The sequence below is a fragment of the Zonotrichia albicollis genome, chromosome Z (assembly GCF_047830755.1).
Source record: "Zonotrichia albicollis isolate bZonAlb1 chromosome Z, bZonAlb1.hap1, whole genome shotgun sequence".
NCBI classification, from domain to species: Eukaryota; Metazoa; Chordata; class Aves; order Passeriformes; family Passerellidae; genus Zonotrichia; species Zonotrichia albicollis.
Window position 1 is genome coordinate 31,570,983 of NC_133860.1, and position 27,912 is coordinate 31,598,894.

At 40.3% G+C, this 27,912-nt stretch overlaps 1 protein-coding gene across 1 annotated transcript in view; it reads left to right on the forward strand.

Moving 5' to 3' along the window:
• The window catches only part of PARP8 (poly(ADP-ribose) polymerase family member 8), a 120,159-nt gene that overhangs the window by 27,101 nt on the left and 65,146 nt on the right, over window positions 1-27,912 (forward strand). The window contains exon 3 of the mRNA XM_074533642.1: window positions 27,604-27,641. Within this exon, the coding sequence (XP_074389743.1) occupies window positions 27,604-27,641 (38 nt within the window). The remainder of the gene's footprint in view (window positions 1-27,603; window positions 27,642-27,912) is intronic.

Consider the following 27,912-nt stretch of genomic DNA (forward strand, 5'->3'; position numbering starts at 1 on the left):
CAGTAGGAGTGGGAGCGAGAAGCTGTGGAGAGGTTTCTCAATATTTTAAAGAAAGTATGTCTTGCACAGGGTTCTGCTAATAAAAATTGGATGAAAAATTTATTGTGGTGATTAAGGGCATGGCTGTCCTTTTATATAAAAATTGGAAATGTTAGGATAAAATTAAAACAAGTGTAAGTATGTAAGAATACGTGCTAATCTATGTAGTTTGTTTTCAGACATTGCTGGAAAGTGTCAATATAGGGAATGTAGACACAGCTCCAGAATGGCTGTAGAAGTGCTTCCTTTTATCACAAGGCAAAAAAAAAAAAGCAAAAAAAAAAGCCGCACTGGCATATTTTTCTTCATTGGTGTCTATTTTGTACTTGCCTCTGATACACTATGCCTGATAGACCTATACTTGAATTTATATTTGAATTTATATTTACAGGTTACCAGCTTCTACTTTGCATATTAAAGAGTGCAGTGTACCCAGCTGCAGACTGGGCCCTCAGCCAAGACTCTTTTCACATGTGTGTGCCTTTCTGCAAGGGCGTGCCTTCACTTCTCAGTGCACATCTTCAGATTCGGGTTTCTCTATAACACAGATGTATTCTTTCTAAAGTCAGCTACTTGCTTATAGCAGATGCTCCAATGAGTGGAAATTATTGAAAGGTGTATTTTTTAATATAACTCTCTTAATATATTATTTTATTCTTTCCTGTATTTTCTGTCTCATATTTGAGGCTGTGACGTTTGATTATGTGAACAGTGAATGTTCAGAATAAGCAGTTTTTCTCCATGCATTCTCTTCTCAACTGTTCTGTTTTACTCATGGAAAAATAACCTGTTTCCCATCTCTGCGCATTTTAGAGAAAGCAAGGATTACAAATCTCCTTTGTGTCTTTCAGATACTTGTATTGAATCAATAGGTGCTCTTGCCTTTGAAATCCATTCTTTCTGGACTGTTTATTGAAGTGGGACCATTTAGACTGTCATACTCTATCATATGGTGCACTGCTGTAGTTTTTCTTTCAGTTATGCATTGCTGTGAAGATAATTTAGCATTGTTGACATAGTCTATACTTCTGTTTGATTTGTCAGTAAAATATTTCCATGTGTAGAAAGATTCATTAAGAAAGGAATTTTAATAATGCATGGAGAAGTAGGGGTTCTGCTAATGAACAGACTCCAAAGCAACAAAACCAATTATTTAGCTAGGATCCATTTTAATGTATCTGTAAATAGGCAAAATGTTAAAGTTGTTTGGAACTCTGGGATGTTAGTATTTAATAGCCTTAATAGCTTTGCTCTAATATAATTCAGTTATTATGGAGACAGTAGGATTTGAGTGCTTAATTTCCTTACTTGACCAGTATAGCCTGTATTCAAAGTCTTAGGGGATATACCTTCTGTATCCTTAGGTTGTGGTGAGATTCCTCTACTTGCACTAGCATGATCATCATCATCATTATCATAATCATCATCATCATTATTATTGTTATTATTATCAACAACAACAACAACAATAACCACTGGCACTTAAATTGGAATTGTTAATTTGGTGTCCTAATTTGAATTAAGAAAAGAGGGAGAATATTAATTTCATACAGAACTCTGTGTGTTCTCTAATGAAGCTCGTGCATCTTGTCCCTGTTAGTGCTTGTGTGTAAAAACTCTCGAGTACTTGGAAGTATAACCCAGGGAGGATTTTAATTGTCAAGTCCAGTTTTCAGCCAAATTTTGTTTTTGTTCTCCTGTGAAGAGGCAAAGAAGTCCCCTGTTATAGTGGTGCTGATGCCAATCTTAGAGGGACTGACTAAACTGAGGGGATGGAGCACTACTAGGCCTCCCTCGCAACTCAGGTCAGCCCTGCTTTGCCAAATACTTTGTTTTGTTTTTCAGTCATTGGCATTGACTGAAAACTTGTGCAGGACTGATCTTACTTGCCTGGAAGTTTTTGTTGTACAGAAATAGCCATTGTGCTTCTTTTCACTGTTCAGTCTCCAATGGTATTAGGAACTGTAGTGAGGCTTTATCAGCGATTATCTGCAGGAGATTGAAATGGTCCTCTTAGTGCCTCCTACCAGAACATAGAATAGGACTGCTGAATTTTATGTCTGTCACCTCTAGGTCATGTATCCTAGCAGGACGGAAAATAATTGAAAGGTCTAGATCAGTTATTTGTCCAGTGTATGTAGGTGAACCTACATTAAAGTCAGAAAATGCACATCATTATATGCCTTGTGTATTTGCCAAGTCCTGGTATGGCCATTCCCTTCCTGTTTGCCTTCAGTAATTCACACCTAAATCCAGAAATTTTAGTCCAGTTTTGCTGTGTATTTGTGTGTTCAAATAAGAGACCTTGATTGAATGAGGTTGTAGCTTGTCTTGGATAGATAGTCTTGAAATATATATCTATGAAAGACACAGGGAGCCCCATTTTTGCCTGAGTTAGTTATTACTGAAGTGTTTAATTTAAACTCTTCATAATAAAACTCACTTAAAGTGATTTTTAATAATAAATTGTCTAATTATAAAAGTTTGTAAACGTTTCAGTTCAAATACTGGCCTAATATTATGTCTTTTCTTCCTTACTGTGTTGTTGACAAGGAAATGACAAAGCAAACAAATGTCACTGTTCTGGTGACCCCTGGACTTTTACTGCTGCACCCTTTGCGCTTGGTCTACCTGGCAGCTGAAGGCAGAAAAGTTTAAAATTCTTATTTCAGCCCAAGACATTTTGCACTTCTTCTCCTGTGAGGCTTCTGTGCCTTTTGTCCCTCTAGTGCTCCTTTTATTATCTCTTTGCAGTGAAGGTTGGTTGGTTGGTTGTTTGCCTGGGGTGATGGATCATGTGCCAGGGGGACTGACACGGTGTTAAATGTGGGATGCTTACTCTGTTCGGGCCACAGAGGACATGAGGTTTCTCAGCTCCAGTTTCCAGGATTCACTAAGGCTATATAAATGCATTTCAGCTGTAAGATATTTGCCATTTTGATCAAAAACTCATCTGCATGGAGGGTGTGTTTCTCATGAAATTTTTTGTTCTTCTGCAGACATGATTTTCTGTTGTTAAATAAATGATGGGGAGTTTTAAAATCCATTCCATTTTGCATGATAAACTACAGCCCTTTTACAGCTCTGTGCAGATAACGAGAAAAGAAATGGATGTAAAGAAAAGGTGAGAAAATAAAATGCAGAAGAAAATTGGAAAGAAGGAGAGAATCTGATATGCAAATCAGGAAGAAAGATTTCATAGAGGAGTGAGGGAAAGCAGAACTTGACAGTCATTATAGTAGACTGAAATGAAGTTTGTATGTTATTAAGTGATTAACATAACATAACAAAGAGAAAAATGACTAAGTAATATTAAAGCAATGCAATTTTAAATGCACAAATCTTTAGCAAAATTAGTTTTGGTAATTTAATAAGTGAATGTGTATACTTTAAATGTGAACTATTAAAAAATGCATTGGAAATCTTCGTTTTCTACAAAACTGGTAAACTCCTATTTGCATGGCCAGCAATGGTTTCCTAGTGTTATTTTGTATTTGAAATTCAGTCTTTAGAAACTGTCAAATTAATGCTACCAGATTTTATTTTTATGCTAAAAATATAGTAATTTACACATTTTTAAGATAAAATAAAGTTAAAATTAGTTAGTCTTGAATTTATTGGCACTTTATGGGCATTTTTTACAAGATAGAGAAGCAAATTGGCATGGGATATGAACAGTATGTTTTTGGGCTGCTCAGTCCTGAGATTTAAATTGGTAGGGGAAGTGATAAACAAGTAATCTTCTGCTTGCTGGCTGTGGGTGGCAGAAGCCCCAAGTTGCCCAGGCAGAGCCCAACTGGAATTCTTCTCATCAAACTAAATGTTGCACTTCATCTAAACATCCTGCTTGTGCGGGAGAGGGACAAGGACTTTTTTCTTTATTCTTAAAAATAATCTCCTACACCCTGACAGGATTGTGTGCCATGTTTGCTATTGGCTTCTTCTGGTTTTCTTTCCAATGACTTTCCCCCTCCACCACCTTTTCCTCCTATTAATCATTGTGAAATACACGTCAGCAAAGATGTTTCTGCCAGACTTCTGACCTCACCATATCTAAATGGGATGTCAAGGGTGAAAAGTTTATCTCTCTGCAAAGGAGATAACAAGCTATCACTGAAAGTACAGGATTGTCATCCTGACCAGTTTGTAATTGAGGGGATGAGAAATCAGCTATTCTCCATTCTTGTTTGTGTTGGGGTGTAGGGGCATGAACAGATTAAAAGCCCTCTGAGACATGGATGTGGGGATCTTTCATATTCAGCAGGAGGGTTCTGTTCTGACCTGCTCTTAAGAGAAATAAAGCATAATACAATACCTTGAAAGAATGATAAATCTTTAAACCCTATGCAGACAAATAGTGTTCTTCAGTGATAAATTGTTTTGGAAGTTCTCAACTAAGGAGAGATTTGTTATGCCTGCAAGTATTTCAGATGAGTTATGACTAATACCCTAATACAAAATCTGGAACCCGAATGAAGACATAGTTGGACAGCGGTCTAGTGACACCAAGTTCTACCAATCTTCAGAAAATAGTTGTCTCTTATCTCTTGTTTAGCAGAGGATAAGGGCTTCATTATTATTTCTGTACTACAAACTCAAACAGATATGGTCTGTGTTTTTAAGTACAGATTTACGTGGTGGACGTGTTCCGTTTATTGTGGCTTTATTGGGAGATACACGAAGGATAATTTCTTCTGTAAGGTCAATATAGAACAGTTACTCAAACTACATTTTCTTGGTTTAGCACTTGCATTTGTCAAGACTTCAGAAATTAAAAGGTTCACCAGGGGTGATAAAGCCTCCATATATAACAGCTGTCAGTTCTTTTACTGTGTCAGGAGTTTCAAGAACATCATGGATGTGTTGGAAATGCAGTGAACTTAGAAAGCCTTAGTACTTCTGATTTATATTTACTTACAAAGCATAGGATCCCTTGAGGTAATCTGAATTTGGATAGCCTGCTCAATGAAGAGAGTAACTTTGCCTGTTGCCACACCCAGAAGTATTTCTTTTCAATGCTTGCTCCTTCCATGGTGACAGAGAACAAAGTGTACTGGCCTGCCCCTTGTGCAGCCTTATCCTCTCTTGTCTGTGACAGCCTTTGTACTTCTGATGTGCTGGTTTGCAGTTTGGAACTTCTCATGTGCCTCTATTGTTTCTTTCTTGCTGTTGTTTGTTTGTTTGTTTAGTTTTGTTTAGTTCCTTCATCATATCATGCACAGACATTAGTCTGTTTGGTGTTACCCACGTTTAGGACTGCATATAGTAAGAAGTCCCTAGTTTATTCTCATGTTCTCTCTGGGAAGTAATCTATGGATGTGTGTTTGGTAGTGACATGAGAGATGAAGAGTGTGAAAAGGCATTTTGAGATCTGTGCTCAGATCAGCAGTCGCTGGGCTGAGGAGTTTATGCACACAAGAGACTGATTATTCTGTCAACATTTTTAGGGCTGCTCAGCCAAGTGCTCCCTGAGAGCGCTGCTCTTTTGGGTGTACCTGTGCTTGCTTCTGAACATTTTTGTCTCTGCCTGAAAGCACCTGTCCTCTCTCTTTGTATGATCAGACTTTGATTTTTCCCCCTTATAAGTGTAAAATCACAGGCTGAAAGACTGTACTATCTCAGAGAGAGATCTATGAACCATGTCAAATATTTGTTATCAAACAGGTTTAGCTGGACACCCGTGTTTTCAGTTGTTCTAACAGAGAATGGACTTGGTGCTGTGTAATGTTTAAACTTGATTAAATAAATAAGTTTATCTAGTAAGTAAAGAGAGAACATGCAAAGGAATTCCTGCGTTGTCACAGACACCCTTAGAAAGCAGTGACTGCAACACAACAAAGCACTAGAGAAAATTGTCTCAAAGTAACAAAACGTACTTCAGTACAATTAATGTATATTCTTACTGCATTGAAAATGAGCATATGTGGCTTCCCTCTTAAGCTAAGAATAAGGCAGATCTTGATTTATCAAGAAGCGTAGGACCCAGGACAGCCTGCTCAATGAAGAGCGTAACTTTGCGTCTTGCCACGCCCAGAAGTGTTTCTATTTGATGCTTGCTCCTTCCGCAGTGGCAGGGAGCAAAGTGTACTGGCCTGCCCCTTGTCTGGCCTTGTCCTCTCCTGCCTGTGGCAGCAGGGAGGCACCCAGGGTGATGGCAGAAGGGATGCTAGGTGTGCAGGATGCAGTGTGGCTCTCCAGGTTCTGCTGCAGGGATACTGCATTCTGGAGGTATTTAATAACAGGGGTACTGGAGAGGAAGCTGTGCCCAGTCCCTCTTATAACCATCTGATGAGCTTTCTGATCCCACCTGAGACAAGCTTCCTCTGCACCCCAGCCTTTCAAAAAAACTCTGTTTTTCTGTCACCCCTTTCAACTCATTAGAATTTCATTACTGCCCCTGCAGAATGCTTTGCTATTGCTGGGAAAGACTGAGCCTGTGCTGCTGAGAAACCATGAGTCAGCTTGCTCAAGGGAAGGAGGAGGAGGCAAGGAAATCTCCTTTTATGATGAATCTTCCCACACTTCCTGCTGTTTCTGTTTTGGGCACACTGGTTCAGAAGCTGTGGGCTGTTTTCTGCCTGGCTCTCAGTGTGTGAAAATTGTTCCTTCCCTAAGAGGGATCACCTACTTGTCCTGATATGAGGTGACAGTATCCCACGCCTTTCCCCATCTAGAACAAAAGGGATAATCTTTCATCCTCACTCCAAGCGAAGCACGGTGTCATGGGGGAACTAGGGCAGGAGAAAGCCCTTGCTGAGCTTTGTAGAGTTTCAGAGTCCAGCAATGTTAGAGAGGTTTTCTGAGTCACTCTTTACTCTGAGAGCCTGTTGTTTAGTCTAAGCCTGTGGGATAAATATATTCTCATTAAATTCACAGGGGCTCACATCCTAACTTAACTAAGGCGTGCCTGGACTCACAACACTTAACAGCAAAGAGTTTTTTTGCAAATAGTATACCATACGTTTGTGTAGGTTATTCAGTAAAAAACCCCACTTCCGCCTCTTTGCTTGGAAGGTCATATTCTGAGGGTGAGTACAACAGTGCTGAAATGGTTTTAATATAATATGATTCTGGATAAAAATGATGACAAAGAGGTAGCAAAACAGTGCAGTTCACTTGTTGGAAACATCTTGCAAGTGCTTCAATTATATTTCATGCTCAAGTTGAGAGCTGCTACAATAGTGACAGGAGGAGAAAAATAAAGTTGCTTCATTTCTTTTCTCCCACCCACGGACATTTCTCAGTGTGGAAAATGAGTCATCAAGAAGAGGTATTTTTACTTTGCAACAGACATTAGAGAAATGTTGATCTTCAGACAAGCTGTGTGTCAATTGATGTACTAGGCAAGAGGTCTGATCCTGCTTGCGCAGACTTTATTTCTTTTGGAACCCAAGAAGCAGCCAGCAGAGACTCCCCGGGATTCACAGTCGGCTCAGATGTGGCTCCCACTGTGGCAGCTGTGTGGCATGGCTGATCTGGGGACTGCGCCAATTTGCTGGGGTCTGAGTCTGCTTTGACAAAGCTGGGGTAGATCCTCAGCAGAGGCTGACGGTCCCAGGCCCCGCTGCAAGCCCTGCCCCAGCCCATTGGCAGTGGCATGGTGGGTCTGCCAGCACAGGGCCTGCTTGCCAGCTCTGCCTCAGCTGTGTCAGATATGACCAGGGACATCTGTTACTTTTGGAGATGTAGACTGACGTATCACAGCTTTCAAGAAGTTTTTTAGAAGTCTCCTGTCACAAGTGAAAAGTCAGCATCAACTAAATCATGAGGTGGCCTCTTGGTTTGAGAATATAATCATATGGGATGTCTAGGCATGCTGCTTTTTGCCATCTGAGAATTTGAGCACTTAATCTACTTTTAATTTGTATCTTATTTTGGAGTGGAAGGCTTCAATATAATGTGTAACAAACACAGGGATTTTATCTGTCATTGCTAAAGCATTTTGCAGAAGGGGAATAGGAAACTTGAGGCTCAAAGCCATGTAAAGGAGTTAATCAAATCGATCTGCAAAGCGCAGATCTCATCTTCATTGCTTCTCACTAGACCACACTTTGATTCCTCTAAGCTCTTCAGAGGTGCTGGTGGCTCAGAGGATTGTAAAACAACAAACCTGCAACCACAAACTAGTATTTCTCACACCCAAGCTAGTATTTATCACCCAAAATAAGTTTTTCTGGCAAGCCGGTGTTACTGTTGAATTAATGTTTTTCGCTTTTACTACCTTGAACTTTTGTTAGTATTTACTCTCAGACGCCAGTTTGCACACATCTGGAGGGCTTTCTGTGTTGTTCGGTTGGGTTTGCACAGCCAGGTTTTGGTAGCAGGCAGACTACTGGGGGGGGGCTTCTGTGAGAAGCTGGCAGCAGTCCAAGATGAATGTGCTGCTGGTCTATGATGGGCTTATCAGAAAAGGTATTAACACCTCTGTGATATTTAAGAAGGGAAAAAAAAGTTATTGCACAGATGTAATTGCAGCCAGAGAAGAGAGGAGTAAGAAGATGAGAGAGGAACAGCTCTGCAGGCCAAGGTCAGTGGAGAAGGAGGGGCAGGAGGTGCTCCAGGTGCCAGAGCTGAGAGTCCCGTGCAGCCTGTGGTACAGACTGTGGTGAGGCTGCTGTGCCCCTGCAGCCCATGAGGGAATCCAGGTATGCAGAGATCCATCTGCAGCCTGTGAAAAAGACCTGCAGTGAAGGAAATGGGTGCCTGGGAGGAGGAGGCTGTTACCCCATGGGAAAGCTCTGCAGGAGCAGAGTCTAGGCAGACCCGTGGAGAGAGGAGCCCACGCTGGAGCAGGTTTCCTGGTAGGATTTATGACCTGGAGCAGCCTGTCCTTGAAGGACTGCACCCCATGGAAGAGAATTTGCCCATGGGATGGACTCATGTTAAAGAAGTTCATGGACAATTATCTCCCAAAAGAGGGAGCCATGTTGGACCAGGGGAAGGACTCCTCTCCCTGAGCAGTGGCAGGAGCAATGTGTGATGAGCTGACTGTAATCCCTACTTCCCTCTGCACCACTATGAGGGAGAAGGTAGACCCTTCCTCGTAGGAGGAGGGAGAGGTGCAGGAAAGGTATTCTTAATTTTAAATACTCTGGTCTGATTTTGATTAATAATGGAATTCAATTAATTTCCCCAGTGCGGGTCTGTTTTGCCCATGATGGCATTTGGTGGGTGATCTCTCTCCCTGTACTTATCTCATGAACCTTTCCTTACATTTTCTCTCCCCTCTTCTCTTGTGGAGGGGAGCAATCGAGAAGTGTTTGTGGGGACATGGCAACCAGCCGGGGCTCACTCACCATGATAACTGATTTTTGGAAGTTTGTGAGCTGTGGGGATTATAGTTAGGACATCCTTAACCACGCTTTGGTGGCTATATAGTTCTTTTTTGGGTATCACATAAAGAGTTGACACTTACTTGTGTAAATCCAGTGCAAAGACTGTGTCTGCCGGTAGCCGTTAATTGTGGTAGCCTGCCAAAGGTGAGGCTGACACAGCTTGGTGTCACTAAGTCCAGTAGGCAGTGGGGTTGGGCATGTACAGGTCTACATCTCTCTATGACTGCCCCCCATCCTGCTCACCAGCTAGGCCAGCTTGCTGCTCATGAGAGGCTTGCTGCTCATGCTTACTCAGTGCAGGGCAAGAAAACAGCAGTTCTGATGGCATAAGGCCACCCTCTTTTATTCCCTTGTCCCTCTGTTTCCCCATGCTTGTTGCTGTTACCGTGTTGCTCTGTTTTGTTGCCTTCCTTTGGTCCTTACCATTGCAGGACTTCAGGAGTTCCCAAGTGCACTTCCCAGGAGCCAGGTGAAGTGTCCCCTGCCCTGGCAGTAACCTTGCACTTTGGAAGATAGTGCAGGAAACACGTCCCAGTGACCGCTGGTGTTGGGTGTCAGCCCCCAGCCGCGGAGCCAGCAATCCCTGGCTCAGCTGTGGCTGCCCTGGGACTGCCCTGGTCAGAGCAGCTGCTGGCCTGCCTTCCCTGGCTGGTGTCACTGTGGATGGACATGGTCACCCAACTGGCCAGCAGCCCGAGCCCGTTGCCAGTACATCTGTTCAGAGCTCCCCCAGGGAGCTGCATGTTGCCACCAGTGGCTTCAGCTCTAGATCTTGTCATGGGTGTCCATGGTGTGTGAAAGCTGTGGGGATTTCCCTCAGCTGCTGAGTTGTACTGACTCATTAGGCTGTTTCCGTATGTTTTTATCTCTCTATTAATAACTTTTATTAATAACTTCTAATAATAGCTTTAATTTTTTCCTAGGCAGAACTGAACTCCTTGAACCCTTGCGTCAGTGTATTTATTTGAGTGCAAACTGAATTTTTTTCCTCTTTTTTTTTTTTTACTTTGGCTAGATCTCAATAGATTGTAGAGAAGACAGCTCGCTTGCATTTCTTCTCCTGTACTTTCACTTACTGAGGCATCCCCTTGCCTGATCCTCTGTGAAGCTTTGTAACCACATGGAAGCAGTTTTTCCCTGTGGAAATGGATGCCAGGGCTCCCACTGGATTTAGGAAGAGCTCTATTTAGAAATGTAATTGCTAGGCTTTCCCAGTTCATATTACTCTCCATTGTCTTTTCAGTCTCACATGTTCTCTGGGTTAAAGCATATCCTCTCCTTGCCCCCCCTATTACAGAAGAGGGGCCAGCAGGGTGTACTCAACTCTTTATGAAAGGACATTAATGTCTCTCTGTGGATTTGAAAGAAGAGGTGCAAATAGAGAGACAAAACAACTTTTGCCTTAGAATTCTGTTTTTCTGAGGTCACTGAAGGGATTGCATGGCCCTGAAGAGAGGAATGGAGTCCTGTTAAGTACTTCATATGCCTAGACCTCCAGTTTCCTGAATCAGCTGTACTCTTTTTTTCATATTCAGATTTAGGTTTAGACTGTAGTTTCTGCTTGCACAAATGCTTTGATAAGAACAAATACAGCTCAGTGGAAATATATTGTGAGAGTAGTTGTTGCCTATGTTTTCCTACTTTATTAGGCACATTTACAGTATGCTGCATTATTGTTTCTCTTCTGATCCAATAAAGTAAAAATAGTACATCAAATTAAATTAGCTTCATTCTATACTTACTCAGTAGTAGATGAAGTGTCTTGCAGGATCTGCTTTTTATTTTTAAAACAAATCAAACAAATGAAATGCAGTTATTTCTCAGTAATTTCATTTCTTTCTAATTATAATTTTCAGAGGCAAGTGGTTTTGATATTAGAAAGATTATGCTGATGTTCATTAGGTTAGAATGACACGGTGAATTCACAGAAGGGGAGGAACAACAAATTGTTTGAGAGATTGAATTTGAATTATCGTATTTTCTCATTAAAGCCTGGATTCATTAGTGAAGTATATCAAACAAGGGCAGTTTTCTTGCTCACATTTTAGTGTGATCTGTGTTGCAAAGAATGTTTTCAAAAGAAATAGAACTAATTCTATAAAGCGAAGGATTTTTCTTTAGATCAAAGTCACACAAGCACTCTGTATGATCTTTTTCTTTCAATTTTGCTTACCAGTTTTCTATAGCATTGCTACATCTGTGAGCTCTGCATTGGCTTTGCTGCTGCTGCAGAGCATTTGGCAATGTAGGGATGGTGGCTGGGGAAGTGTGCTCAAATTCAGTAAAGTCTTGGGTGATTGCACTGTCCCAGTTGCAAGAGAGGTATAGCTATACCTCTTCTTCCAGTGGAATCACTTATTGCCCCCATTGCCTCTTACGCTCTTTACAGACATAACAGTACTAAAATGTCAATCTTTTAAAAATACAAACTAGTTACTACACATCTGGCTCTCTTTGCAGTTTAGCTTGCTGTGAGAAGCAGTGGCAGTTGCATAATCAGCTGCCGTGACCTGATGTTTAGTGGAAGTTTGGTAAAAATGCAGAAGGAGTGTTCTGAAGGTAAAGCTCAAAGTCCTTATTTTATTGAAAATGTAGTCGCTTCCATGTGAGCCTTTTCACTCTTCTGAAAAATGGAAGTGGCAGGATTTTGCAGTGTGTGGAAGAACAAAGCTGTGTTGTCTGCATTACGTGGATTTTCATTGCATAATTTACTCATGTGTGCATACACCTAGCTAAAGTAGGCGAGTGGTAAATGTAACATTCTGGTTGGGTGTCTGATGACTTCAAAAACTGTAGCAAAAGTCAGCCCAACCTACCTATTGGGAAATGGGTAGTAAATCACCTACTGGGATTGAAAGTATCTGTATTTGGCAGGAGTCTATCAATGTGAAAGACTGATACCCTGTGGATAACAATAGTTTCGGTGTCATTGAAGAACGTACTGTGGGGAAGGATGGTTTCTATCTTGTACCTGTGATGGAAGAGATCTTTTGTAATCTATCACAGACTGTCTGTGGGGCTTACACAATTTGGTGTCATTGCTGAGTATTTGTTTCCCACTTGGAAAACAGAACCATCAAGGAAAATACCTCCAGGTATATGCCCAACCAACAGCACAGCACTCAGAAGGTTACAACCAGACCACATCCCATGTGCCACATCCGTGTGCACCCTACATCTCTCCAGAGATGGCAGCCCTGCCATCCCACCGGGCAGCTCTGGCTGTCCCATCGAGGTGTTGTCCCAGCACTTTGGTAGTGTTTCCCCAAGGGCAGAGGCCCAGAGAGAATGCAGCTGAGAGCAAGAGCAAGAGCTGTGTCCTCTGGTGGTCTACCAGCTACAGAAGTTGGGAGGAGGAGGGGAGGAAAAGTTTGTTTCTGTTCCCTTTGACTCAGAGTTTTGAATCTGAGTAACTTGGGGCGAAATAGTCAGGGGTTTGTGTGGTGGTGGTTGTAGTTTGGGGTTTTGGGGTTTTTTTTGTAAAGCTTGAAATTTATTTGCATTTACTACTAACTCCATTGTTATTGAATGTTGTTAAATTAAGCTTTTTATCTGATTGAGTAATTTAGGCTAAATTTTGTTTGACTTTTCCTTTGAGCACTGAGGATCTTGCCCTGGAAGGTGCTAAATAACCTTATGCTCCCACAGTCTTCTCAGTAGGAGCTGAGAGCACTGCACTGCCCCAAGAGGTGGCTGGATCTTCATGAGGCCAGGTCACACATAGTCTAGCATAATTTAAAAATAGGATGAAGGTTTTCAAACGTTTTTTAGTTAACACGTCATGGCCCTCCTACAGTAATAGTTCCTGTGGCTTAATATATCACTGTAAGTATTTTGTTTATTAGTAAAATCTTGCTAAATTTTTCAGGCTCTTTGTTACTCATGTCCTTTTGTGAAAGAGGGCTGCTATTTTTCCTTTAATTTTGCTGGTGCAAATAAGTGGTACTGCTTTACTGTTCCATTTCACCACAGGCAATAATTTCAAGTGGTTACACCACTTCTTTTGGGCTTAATGGCACTGTCAGATGATGGAAAATGAGTGACCTTTCAAAATGGAGTGAACTATAATCACTCTGCCACTGAGTTCCTGGTTTTCTGTTCTGGAAGGAACAGCCCCCACAGTGGGGGCTGTGGGAGAGAGGGGGGAGTTTATTGATCAGGTGCTGGCATGACTCACATCACCAGTGCCTCTGTAATAAACAGTCCTGTAAGCAGGTGAGCAGTTTGACCCGTGCATGTCTGCTTGTCACTTTTCCAGGGGAATTCATTTGAGGTGAAAATGTGGTGTACCCACCCACAGGTGCCAGTATACTTGACGCTATATTAACAATACTTGTGCCAGCATTACCTGGTGGTTTTTTCATGTGAATTCTCTTTCCTCAGGACCCTAAGCCTCAGATTTGAAAGACAGCCTTCACGTGTGCTGATACTTAGGTTATTTGGGCTCTTCCTACTCGTAACTCTTTGTGGTTGGGTGTTTGTATGTTTTGTGTGTCCTGATGTGCTGCCTGAGGTGACAGTCTGTATCTTGGCAAAACTGACCCAGATTTTAAGATGTAGATGGCTGAATCAGATTTTTTTAATATCTATATTTAGGTTCCTCTGTACAATGGCCTCAGTAAAAACAGGATGACAAGCACTTGCAACTGCATTACTGTTTCTGCTGATGCTTTCTGTGGAGTCTGGGCCACTGCTAGCTGAGCAGTCCTTCAAGTCGCTGCAAATGTGTGTGGTGTCAGTGAGACATCCATCTTCGGTGTCTGATCCTTCCTTCTTTCATTCTGTTGGTTAATTGGTTTTGTTCTCTTCAAGCCATCTAATTTTTCTTTACATTAATTCTGCATAGCTCTGTCTTTATTAAAGACTCTGAGGAGATCTTCAGATTAAGAGCTCTGTGTTAGTGAAAGGCTTACTGGTCTTAATCTCACATTAGCAGAAGACTGACATTTTCTGGCTGTGTTTGCTTTCATTCTCTAAACTTACTAGAAATGCTTAATAATAGAATGCCTGATTATAAAACTTACACTTTACAGGTTGTTTCTCATCTTTTGGATGCTTTCCATATTTTGGTGATAATTTTGGTGGGTGAATGTGCTAAATAGTACAGTCAGAGCAAAGAGTAAGGAAGAGATGAAGGGAGTGCATCATCATGTTTGACAATTTTAAATTGCAAATTTGCTCATGAAGAAACAGACAGAAGGATAAACCTTCACTTTTTGCCTGGGAGTTTTGCCTGTGAAGTTTCATGGGACCAGGATTTCATTGTGTGTTTTAAAAAGCATGTACCAAGTTTGAGTACCTTAGGATGAGTTCTGTTTTGCAATTTTCTCAAAGGTATTTAAGTGCTGGTCTCATAAAAGGTGCTTAGGTAGCCATATCCCTTTTCAGATACTTGAATTTTACTGAAATCTGCAACAGAATGGAAATTTTTCTACCTTAGTGAGTACATTGCATTATCTAAAATGGTGGGTATGTACTGATGGTATTTTCAAGGGAGTATAAGGTTTAGTTTTCTAACTGCCTTTTCTGCACTATTATTGTTGACCAATTATTTTTAAAATCTGGACTCTAAGCCCTTTTTTTCAAAACTGCTGATGGTTCCTGCTGATTTTTCTTGGAGATGTAGTGGTTCAGCACACATGAAAGGTAAATCAATGACTATAAGGCTTTGTAGTTACAGATCGCTTTTTGAGAAAGTGTGCATTTTTTCTTGCTGGGAGGCATATAACAAGACACAGCTGGGAATAGAACTATCTCTGCCTTTGCAAGAATACAGGGGCTTCCTAAACCATTGCTTCATCTGGCATGTAATTAGTTTTTTGAGAAGACAGGGATCTAATTAAGACTGGTAGAGAGTTTTATTAATTTTATCTTTACAAATTAAAATGGTATTTAAAATCTTAACTACATGTTGGGGTAGGGTACCAGTGTTACCTGTTGTTTTTTGTTCTATAGTTTGTTTAGCATTTTCTGTAGGAATGTCTGCCAGGCAATATTCAAATATGGTATGTTTGGATATAGTATAAAATTAATATTCTATGACAATCATGCGTCTTGAAGCATTCTTTGGCTCAAGAACAGCCCATATATTTAAAATTGTTATTTATTAGATGAGCTGCTACTAAATATAGCTACATTAAAAAAAAAAAAAGTTCTGTATGCTCCTATTGCTTTCTGTCAGGAAGAAGAAACAGATTGTGTGATATTCAGGATTAGCTAAAATTTGTGAGAAGGTGGAAGAACTGTTTCAGATCCTCGCCAATGCTGCCACTTCAAATGTATAAAAAGCTCTTGAACTGAAATTCCCTGCTGCTGTTATTCTGCACCCTCTTGAAATATAGTACTGGGTTATGCTTTGAATTTTTTCCCTGAGTCACATTGAGAGTTGTCAATGTCGTATTCAACCTACAACTTTGCTCTCTGACTTACTAGTGAGAAAGAGAGGTAGCGTTTTGCTCATTAACATTTTACTCATGTAAATTAGCTAAGGAAACACAGTTGTTAGTTACCTTGCAATTGCAAAATTTTTCCATTAATTTTACTTAAATTTCTTCTCCATCCCGGTTTTAAATGGTTATGTGGTTAGCCCTCCACCCATTCCCTGGAAGACTAACTCAAAGTTTAACGGGGTTCTCCATTTCTGATACTCAGTCAAGTTATGCCTTCTCCCCTAATTTCACATGGGTATGGCTTGCCATTTTTCCCTGGGCCGTTGTGTAAAAATTACACCCATCTTCATGCTGGCATACTGCAGAAGGTGCTGCAGCAGTCATCACATTTCCTACCATGCTTGCTCAGTGATTTGCCACACTCTGTAGACCTGGCTGTCTGGACCCACATAAATATTTTTGATCACTGTCCGTTCTTCCACATTTGTGGTTGTTTCTTGATGATGGCTGTATTCCCCTCAATTTACTGACATCTTTCTAATTTTAAGGATATCAGGACTGAATATCATGTTGGAAGTATATCTGTGCCCTCAGACTGAAACTCTCGTACCTGAAAAGAAAGGAATAAAACCAATATTTCCTTGTCATCTCATACTGAATTTTCATTTTATTTGCTGTTTGTGAGTGCATGCTCTTCCATGACCATGGTATAGTGGCGGAGATAGGTATCCCAGTGAGGCTTCAGGTGTGAGGAGTGACCTACTCTGCTTTTCACATTGCACCTTTCATCCCTGTAATTCTTGAGTCTTTTGGGCAGAGGAGACAAACTCCACTGGCACTGCCCCAGCCATGTAGCCCGTCCTTTTGTGTCTCTAACCACAGGAAACAGAAAGGCTTTGACCATGTTAGTGTAATGGGACAGGAGGATGAGCCAACCCCTCAGGTCTGCAAGCAGTCCTTGCATGTGTGAGCAGGAACAGCAGCTGTTACCTTGGATTTGAATGCGTGCTGGATATGGGACAGTGCTGTACCACAATATAGACATTTTCAGAGGTGCTGGACTTCACCATAATGATCTGAAGATGGGACTCGTTGTAACTGTAAGCAATAGATAAATTACTGGCTGTAAGTATGCCAGTGGTCCTGAATTATGTGAATGGATTATATTGGCATAAATGAATTACTATGGACAATTCCACAGGTAACATGTATTAAAACTCTTGCTCCGTAGGATTTTGTCATGTTGAATATGTGCACTTTTGGTTTAGAATCGTTTTAAAAGCAATAGTTTGACATTCAAGTAATGTATTTGGAAGTTAAACATTAAATTTGTACTAATGATAATGGAACCTGAAAGTATGGAAAATAGAGAAAAGAATAATTTTAGTTCATACAGTGTTTCAGTTCTACCAAGAAGTCTTCATGGCTGACTTTAGAGGCAAGGGGAAAAGTTTGAGTTCTGTGAGATATATCAAAGAATGGATAAGAAAGAGTGTTTAAATTTGTTTCTTTTTCCCTGCAAGCAGTGCCTACTGCACACCTCATTAGATAAACGAGCAAAATGCCAACTAATTAATGAATGTGTAGAGTGTTCAAAGGACAATGCCTTAGACTTTCCTCCTTTTCTGAGCACTGCATGCAAAGGAAAGGAGCCCTTCTGCATGTCAGGGATATAATGAAGTTAAACAGTGAATATCTCCAGGGATTTATATGGGCTTAATTTTTGGTTTTCATTGCTGCTAAGATGCTGAAAATATAAAATTATCTGGTAAAATTTCCTATGTCAAGATTCTCTCTTCTTGGATAGCTATAACCTGTTCAGTTTGTAGTTTACCTTGTGCTTTGGGTTTCTTTGGTGGTTGTTTCTTTTTTGTGTCCTTCTATTTTAGTTTGAAAAATAACAACATAAAGGCTTTGTACAGGGGCTGGACAGGGTGTTACTTGTCAATTGATCTGAATTGAAAATCTGATTACTTGAATTACAACCATAGGACCCTCAAAACAGGCTTCTAGTGGGATCAATGTAGATTAAACCCTTATGGCTTTAAAATAACTCTTAACTGGCTTCAAAAAGAGCATATCACACTGTCTTCTGACAGCAGTGCTCTAAAATTAAAAGGTGGAAGCTGAAAAGAGAAAAAACTTTCTTCTCGAATACCACTCCCAAAAAACCACCCACAAAACCATGAACAGCAGCAAAAAAAAAAAAACCCTGAAACCCCCCAAAAACCTTAACTAAAACAAAATCAGCCTCTAGAAAGGACGTGGTGGAAGAAAATGGACCCCATGATGTAAATAAGGTGGCCAAAGGCACATGATGCTATGTGATGCTCTGGCTGCTGCAGAGCTGGGCTAAGAATTTACTGTCCTGAGCTGTTTTTAGTGCTCTGTTTCCTGAGGAAGACTGAAATTGGATGAAGAGCTAATGTGGAATACGCAGGAAGAATTCAAACCCACAGGATCTGCAGAGAGAAAGAATACAGACCCCAGAAGTACAAAATGCATCCATGCTGGGAGGAGGGAGCTGCGCCTGGTCAAGCAGGGCAACTTTACAAACTGGAGGCTTTAGTAGTTCTCAGTGAAATGGTCAGATTCTGGTGCAGTCTGGTTGTGGGCAACCTGGTTTGCACATGTAGACATACTTGTGTCACTACAGGACACGAAATAACACGATGCGAATGCGGGACTCTCCAAGGTAAAAATAAGAGCATTCCATTTTGGACTCCAGCATTTATGGATTTCTAAAAGTGACAGTGGATTGGAGGGTGACAGTGACACTGGACAAACTGACTCCATCAAATTTCTCCTGCTCCATAAAAGAATGCAAAACAATAAGTTATTTACATAAAGTACGTGAGGAAGTTCGTTACAAGAATTCAAACATCAGAAGGCTTAGAAAAACTTTAAAAAACAGAGCAACATACTTTAATGTACCTCCTTCCAAATGACGCACAGCACATACATTTCTCCCCCCCGCAAAGTGTTCCTGATTTCCTAAATTTACTTTTGAAAATCACCTCACATTTGCTAAAGTAATGATCAATCATGTAGAATTTGATGTAGTTACTAGAAGTTTTTGTGCCTTCTTCATTGGAGGCTTTGCTAAAGGGGAATTTTGGAGCTGCTGTTTTCTGTGCCCCCTTTATTTGAATGACATGCTAAATCCAGCAGGGCTTTGTGAGTAACATTCCCCATTTGATTCAGGTGCAATTCAGTTTCATGAGAAGACACTAGCTCAATTATTCTTAGTGACAAATGCAAACTATAATAATTTTGACTCACTGACACTGCTCATCTCTCTTTGGAGTAGGTCTGATCTGTCATCAATAGATGTGCTTGGGACTTTTCGTATGTCACCGCACACGCACATTCTCCATCATCCAGAGGAAAAGATTACTCAGAATCACTTGTTGTTCTTTTCTGTATTATTGCTGGTGCATCATGGGGAGTTACGATGTGTGGTGAAGGGGGCTTGTGCACAAATTTCAATTCTTTATGGGTATCTGTCTATTATCTAGCAGCAAAAAATAGCTGTGATTAATGCTGGGTCATCAGCTGTTGGATCACAAAGAATACAGAAACTCATTGAACTGAGGTGTTTCAGGAGATCTAAGGTGGCCTGAATATCTGTAAAAAAAATTGCTGAGATGCAGACATGTGCATTCAAAGCATTTTAAAGGGTACTTCAGAAAGCGTTTAGAAAACCATGAAGATGGTTTCAGTAAAGAATCTAGAAAATGGTATGGATGTGAAATAGTTGGCAATCTAGTTGTGTAGCAATATGCAAATATTAATGAAAAAAAAAGAAAAAGAGTGCTCAAAAATATTTGCATCCTTTGGAATACATACCAAAATTTTTAGCAAAGCAAGGAAGTAATTGTTTTTAGAAAATAACAGAAGTGTGGTAGGGGGCCAGAAGTCTCTTATTTTCTGTGTAACTTGCCTGTAATCTTCTTTGACAAGTACTACAGTCTCCCTTGGACTTCAGTGGTATTTAGTTCAAGTTCTAAATTCTGTAAAAGAAAATAAACCAGTCTTTAATATTGTGAGATTATTCTTTCTATGCTTGACTGACAGTCACTTTTTTCATAGCTGTGCAAATACATGCACATACAAGTCCACCTCCTTTTAATTTTTGTCTCATTTGTGGCTTCTGATGCTTTCTCCCAGAATATAAAATTGGTTTTCACTAATCATTAGTCTATTTAATGGCATCAGTTTTAAAATCACTGCTTTAAAAAAAGGTAGAAGTCTTGTGCTTTGGTAGCTATTTCCCCATGTGAAAGAACAAAAGCCTGTATAATTATTTGTATTTTAAAAAAACCTTCTGCAAATTTTTATTTCCAGAAGCGTATTATGAGATAGGCTGTCTTGTATGTTTCTAACGGTTGTGACTCTAACACTGTTTGTCTGTCAGTGTGTTTGGAGCTACACATCACTTTGTGGTTAGTGTTTTATGCTTCTGAAACATTTACTTAGTGCTGTTTATGGTTTTGTCACATTACTGAGACTTTATTGTAAGGGTATTGTGAGTGAGTGGAGTGCAGCACACACTGATTTGTACTGCCTAAGAGTATTCGTGGATTCTCTAAGTGTTGTGAACTTTTTTTATTGTTTCCCTCAGCTTTAGCAAGGCTTTGGCCACTGTCTCTCCCAATACCTTCATGGCAAGGTCAGGGAGTGTGGGCTGGACGGGAGAGCTGGCTGAAGAGCTGATCCCAGAGGGTTGTGATCAGTGCCACAGTGTGCTGTCACCAGCGGGGTACCCCGGGGTCAGTACAGGGCCTGGCGGTGTTTAATGTCATCAGTGGCTTGGAGGAAGGGCAGATGCCTCCCCAGGGAGTTTGCTGATGACACAAAGCTGGGGGGGGGAGTGGCTGATACCCCAGAGAGCTCTGCAGCCCTTCAGAGGTACCCCAACAGGTTGGAGAGGTAGGCAGAGAAGAACAATCCAAAATTCAGCAGAGACAAATGCAGGGTCCTGCATTTATTCTGTTATTCCTGTTTATTCTGTTGGTCCATCTGTTATCCATTTATTCTGTTAGTCCAGCATTTCTCCTGTTATTCCTCCTGTGGGAGGAATAACCCCAGGTGTCAGTACAGGCTCAGGGCTGACCTGCTGGTCACCCTCTTCTCCTGTGGAGAAGGACCTGGGGGTCCTGGTGTCCACAAGCCAGGACAGCAGTGTGTCCTTGTAGACAAAAATGACAATGGTAACCTAGGGTGCTTTAGGAAAAACATTGTCAGCAGATTAGGGAGGTGATTCTGCCTCTCTTCTCAGCCCTGGTGAGGCGCATCTGGAGAGCTGTGCTGAGTTCTGTGCTCTTCAGGACCAGAGAGACAAAGTGGAACTCCTGGGGTGGCTCCAGTGGAAGATGACAGAGATGATCAAGGCATCTCTGTTATGAGGACAGACTGAGGAGGCTGGGCCTGTTCAGCCTTGAGAAGAGACAACAGAGAGGGGGCCCCATCAGTGTCTGTCAGTGCCCACAGGCTGGGGTCAGAGCAGGTCCGGGCAACAGGACAAGAGGCAACGGGGCAGGAACTGATGCTCAGGAAATTCCACCTGAAAATGAGAAAGATCTTGTTTTCTGTGCTGGTGACCAGGCACTGGCACAGGTTGCTCAGAGAGGCTGTGTGGTCTCCTATAAAGAAGATGTTCAAGGGCCATTTGGACACAATCCTATGCCTTGTACTTTGGGGTGATCCTGCTTGGCCAGGGAGGTTGGACCAGATGACCCACTGTGGTCCCCTCTGGTCTGGCCCCTGCTGTGATTCTGTCATATGTAACAGACTAATAGCACAGCTGAAGTTTGAAAAGGTCTCTAAGATCATCAAGGACAACTCTTAACACATTACCACCATGTTCACTAGTAAACCATATTCCCAAGTGCCATATCCATACACTTTTTGAATACTTCCGAGGGTCTGTTCCAGTGCTTAATCACCCTTTTAATGAAGAAGCAGAACAAAATTTGTGTTATATAATTGTAAATGTACATTTATAAATACATTCTAAAAGTCTCCATTATTTTTTGCTGGAGACAAAAGTGAATACTAGCAAGAGTTGCTTACAAAATCTGCCAGGTAAGAAAATGCAAAATGCTGCCATGGTTCTGTTTCTGAATATGAGCTTCAGTGGACCATTTCCTCAGCTGATGTGTGCTAAGTGAGATACAATCTTTTAAAAGCTCCAGAGTGGAAATCATACTTCTATTTTTTTTAAGAGCTCCACTGAAATGTAATGAAGTATTTCTCAGCACAGCACTCATATATACCAAGTGATGGAGTGTCTTGCTAATTTACTTGTTCATAATCTATTGAAAAACCTGACATTTATCTTTCACTCATACTTGTGGCAGGTGAACACCAAATGGAGAGGTTTAATTAAGTTTCTTTGTCATAGCTGTAGTAATTTTTCCTTATTTATCATTTATTGTTAAGGTTATTTTGTTTGCTCTGTTTTCAACATAAAATGAAATGGTTTTCTCCAGGCTGTGACTTTATAAGACTTGTTTTTTGGTGGTGCCCATCAAACAGGAGACACCTTTTTGCCATTGAAAATTGGTGCTTCTGGCTTGTAAGTCTCTTCTGCTGTTATTTGCATGCATGTAATCTACACACAAATTGGAAGAATGGCTTGACATTGGTGTCTTTTGCAGTGTGTTTAAATATTAGTTTTGAATTGTACTTCTCTTCACATAATCTAATTCACCTAAGGTGAGTTACAACAAAAAAAATTGGTTTTTTTTTTCTGTTAATGAATCCCATTTTTTGTGTAAATAGTGTACCCTAGATGTTCATCTGGTCAATACCTAAATGCCTTCATCTACCTGTTCTCAAGGCATTTCTTCAAAGGTCATCTATTTCAGAAATGCTATTTGGAAGTTTTGTTTGGGTGCAATCGCACAGTTTGTCTTCAAAAAATCATAATTTCTACCCTGTATTTGTGATATGATTTATTGTCAGGTTATAAGGTTTCAAAGTGGATCTCAGAATAGAGAGTGTTGAGAGTGGCTTGTGTTCATGGTGAAAGGCTTTTTGGAACAAGTTTTATTTTGTTTGAGGACAAAGGCTGGTCAGAAGCAAAGCAATATGAATGGTCTGGTTTCAGGATCAAATGCTGGTCTTATTGAAGTAGAAAAGGACACTAAAGGCTGTGATAGTAATAGGAATCCCCTGAAGAATTTGTAAGCATTTTCAAAGACAAGAAAACAAAAATTTGAAGATAGAAATATTTACTGTATAATTATTGAACGTTCATGCAATGTTGCTCTGCTGTGGCATATTGTGTGCAGATACTGAAAATGTAAGAATGTTGTGAGTTCATAGCTAGTAAGTGGTGAAAGAATACAATTCCACTTGCATCTTCTGAGCTATATCTTATTCCTTTCTACAGTTTCACCCAGAAAAGAGTAAAAGCATGTTGTGTATATGATGTACTTTCAGAAATAGTATGTAGATCATTAAAGAGGTCCTTTGGCCCAAAGTTGTCACCAGCATAATTTTTTTTTCTTTTGTATGAAAGATTCAGTCATATTTTTTTCATTTCACCAACTTGTTCAAAACCTGACTCTGGCATATACTCAATACCACAGTAACATTTCATGTTTCAGGTTTATCCATAGCTTGCTTTGCTGAGCTTTAGTATCCTTCTTTAGTTATAAAATTTTGTGCTGGTTGCATTACATCATTGATGAGCTAGATCTGAGATCTTGATGTATCATAAACAAAATCTCTTCTGAATTCTGTAGCTTCAGATGTATTATGGTTAAGTCCTATTTACTCTTTCTTTTGTATTTTGTTACAGATTGGCATTACCATCAGATTCCACATGAAAAATAATCTTGTTTTCTTTCTTCATCAAATTTGGTAGAAAAAATATTAGGACATAGAGATCTGGCTCTAATAGAGATGACTAAAACTGGAATAAAAACTAGATCACAATCTCCACACTTAATAAGGCAGTAAGTCAGTTGTTGCTATGGGACAGAGCTGGTTGAATTGTCATGACTATTCCATAGGCATAAATCTTAGACTTGCACCAGATGCTTCACACTGTTCCTGCTGTGCAAAACAGCTGGAAGTTCAGCTTAAAGGATTTCTTTGTTAGAGAGAAACAATGGGTGGCATGGAGCTGATAACCTGAAACTGACGGGAAGCTGCATCCCAGAGGCAGCATTGCTGGTATGGCTTTAGGATGTGTATCTGATTATGGGGTTCGTATCATGATGGGTAAAACTGCAGTTCAAGGCTCAGGAAGCAATCTTACAGATGGATATAGGGAGGTGAAGCTGGTCGGTTTCCCTTTTATGAATGTGCTTTGCTGCAGTAACTTTCGCTTTGCTCTCTTTTTCTGTTTTCCTGAGTATTTTCCTTTGCCCTGGAGATGGAGTTTTGGGGTAACATTTTGCCTGGGAGTATAATCAGTTAAGACTTTCTACTCCTTTTTAACTAGCTTTGAGAAATTGTAGTAATGTCAGATGAAGATGAATCTGCTTATTTTGTATTCAGTTGGGAAAGATTAATTTAAAAAATAGCAATTACGTGGTGCATACCCATCTGGTTGATGAATTAGTTCTCCAATGGAGATGAACTCTTGCATAATAATTTTTCTGTAGAAGAAATAGATATGGTTAAAACACATTGGAAAATTCTTGCAATGAGGCCCCTGTGAGTAAAATTGTTACTAAGCCAAGGCTATCGATGTTAATATTATTTTAAGCAATAAGAAGTTTACATTAAAAACATGAAACATGACAGTTCCCATTAATTTCTCTTGTAGTACTTTACAATTTGTTAAATAACAAAAAATTTTACTAGGCCATTTCAAGTATGAAGCTTGTTCTAAGCTTAGGGGTTCAGAAATATATGTATTGCAGGATGTCCTCTGTAGAGGGTCAGAGTAAAACAGAAACAGCACCATCATGGAGGCTTTGTTTACACCCAGGAGTTTAACTGTTCCTGTAGCTAAAGCAATATAACTGAATGAGCAATGGTGAACGTGTTTATGGGAATGGGAATAAATTATACTGCTGTAAGCTGTATTTAGTAACTGCAATAAGGGTGTGCTGAGGAGCTGCATTGCCAGAAGGAAAAATAATTTCCCTCACTGGAATAATCGTGTTGTACTTCTACATGAGGGCCAGGCCTAAATTAATTCCAGTTGCATTTGTGAGTTCTTAAATGAAAAAGCTGCTTCAAGAAAGGCTTTCTTTGGCTTTGGGAGGATTTGACACTGAGAGGTGTTGAACATCTGCATCTTCGCTGAAGTCTGTGCTGTTTGAGGTGCTGTAAGTCATCACGGTTGTGTGTTTGTGGCTTGGCTCTAAATCTTGTTAAAGTCAGTGGGAAAATGCTTGGGTGGCTGGAGGACAGGAACCCTTGGGAAACCTTTGTTTGCCTGGCATATCTTGTTCTCTGACAAACCAGGTGTGCAGGCAATAGGAAGCAGTTTATCCTGAGAGCAGAAAAGTGTGTGACAATCACAGAGGAGAGCTCAGATAAAAATCCAACTTTTGTTTTGTTCAGTAGTTTCATTTCCACTTTTTGCTTCCATGATCCACATATAACTAACAGGAGTTGACAAGCTGAAGCAAAACACTACCACCTCTCTCTGGGGGAGGTGGAGTGGATTTATTCTCCCCGTTGCTGGATTCACTGGGCTCTGGATCAGATCCCAAGTTTGAACAGTCAGGTTTGAGCCTATTTCTAGCTTGCATTTTCCTTAACCTTTTAATTTATTCCTCCTCACAAGACAAACAGTATGTTGTTTGGTCACTAGTTTCCGTTTGGCAGCACCACAGCTGCTGCTGGCTGAGCTAACCACATGATGAAGAAAAAGGAAGAGAAAACTCACTTCCATTGGATATCTGCGCATGAAGACATTGACCAAGCAGAAGTTAGCTTTGAAATCAAATGCAGCTTCAAAGTTAGGTTAGGTTGCTGATGTCTTTTCCCAGCTGAATTTTGAGTATCTGTACTCAAGAGGTTGGGGGACCCTTCAGTCCCTGTTCTTGTTCTCAATATTGGGATAAACCCATACCCAGAAATTCTGGAGGCAGCAAAGAGGTGTGCAAGCAGCCAGTCAAATAAAGTAAGGCTCTTTCACTACCTCTTTCAGTAGTAGAAGGAAGAAGTCATGGTTAAAAATGTTTCTAGAAGATGGGGTTTGCTGAGAACAGGCATGCAGTTAAGTTCTCAGGAATTTTTCTGGGTATTCTGGCTTTTTTCTGCATCACAGAGCAAAATTCTCTATATATGACTGCACTGAGATACAACATTTCCTTATTTTGGAATATTTCCTTATTTAAAATAGTGATGCTATACATGGTGACAGATTAATTAGATTTAAATAACCCAGTCCTTAGGAAAAATACTCCAAGATGAGGAGATACAGATGCTGCCTATTCAAAATATCTAAAACATAATTAAACCAGAGAAGTGATAAAATGTTGAATTTTTACAGTGATGGGATTTTAACCAGCAGCTGTGTGGCAAAATCCATGGTCAGGTGTAATAAATGCTCCTTCTTCTTCAATTTGTGAGAACATTTGCTGCTGTTGGAGAAACAGACATCTTTGTGTCTTAGTCAAACAGTACATAAAATATTCCAGAATAGATGCTGTGCAGAAACAGGTGAGAGAGCTGTGTGTTAATAGATCGACTTGCAGAAGGAAGTGAGGGAATTGATTGCCTCTTACAGTCACTGGATTGTGAAAGTGGAACTCATTTAATGGAAATCCTTGAGAGAGAAACATTAAAAATCATACCTGGCTTCAGTTTCTTGTCTACATGGAAGCTGTATTCATGTCATTTAGAAAGATTGTATGAACCAATTTTCAACAATTTTTCAGCAAGTGCAATGCATGCCAAAATTTCTTAAGAAGACTGTACTATCCTGCTTTGACTTAACTCACTACAGAGATGAGACCACACCATATATTATTTAAATGTGTAAGTTGACACAATATATAGGATTTACAATTGGAGAGAATATGAATTATACAACAGAAACCTTTCAGTGGGCTTCCTATTTGAATGTTTTTATTCCAAAAATTAAGATGGACACTAAACTTAAAATCAGAAGGACTTGGTGGGTAGTTAGATGACTGAGCAAACCATCACGCCTATTTGTCCTGCTCTCAGCTGCGAGTTGAGTGAAGATCTCACTGAAACATAGGGAAACAAGATGTAACTGAGCTGCAGAATCAGGATGGTGGTTCTGAGTGGCTGTTTTCTGATGAAACAGATTCAGGGAATCCACGTAGTGAAGTTGCTCTTCAGTGTGACTGTGGCTCTCTCAAATTTTAATTTGAAAGCAGATTGACAAAAGGTATAGATACTATGTAAAATAAAGAGTTTTGATGGAAGGAAGGAGTCCAAGACATCCAGATCCTTTGGTGAAACTAACAGAAATGTACAACAATGAGAAAGGTGTCCTGCTGAGTCTTGAGTCAACTACAGAAACCAGATAGAGGAAAAAACTGGGCTTTACTAGTTCTCTTGTTCTGGTGTTCAAAGAGTGACCTTTTTTTTTAAATCAGAAGTGAAATGTTACTCTAAAGGGAATATAATGCAGCCTTGATACTCCTTTTAAGAACACTGAAATCAGGATATGCCAATTTAGCAAAGTAAGCTTTCAAATTGGGCATGACGCTTTTTATTTTCAACTGAGCACTTCAAAAGCCTTCAAAATAGATGTTACCTTCTGTTCTGGAAACTGTCAGGAAGCTATAAATAAGCATAAAATAATACAGGAGCAGGAAAAAGTGTTGTGCCAGCAGTTAATGTTGTTGTTTCTAATTTTGTTGTTGTTTTTTTTTTCTTCTTTTTTACAGTGTGTCCTATTCAGTGCATGTCTCTGAGGATTACCCAGGTACAGTGCAACATCCTTGCCCGTGACACATGCATATACATGTTACCACAGTTTGCTATATACAAATGAGAATATCTGAAAGGGTGTTGATGTCTTCGGGGTGCATCTTGTACTAATCATTTTCCATTAGTTAAGATTATTTTCACGGCCACTTCCCCTTTTCAGGCATCATTTATCAGCTGGGTCAGGGTGAGAGCGCAGGTTCACAGGTTGTAGCTTGGGGTGCTGGTGCCAACAGGGGTAGGAGTGAGAAAGTGCCCAGCTCCTCTTT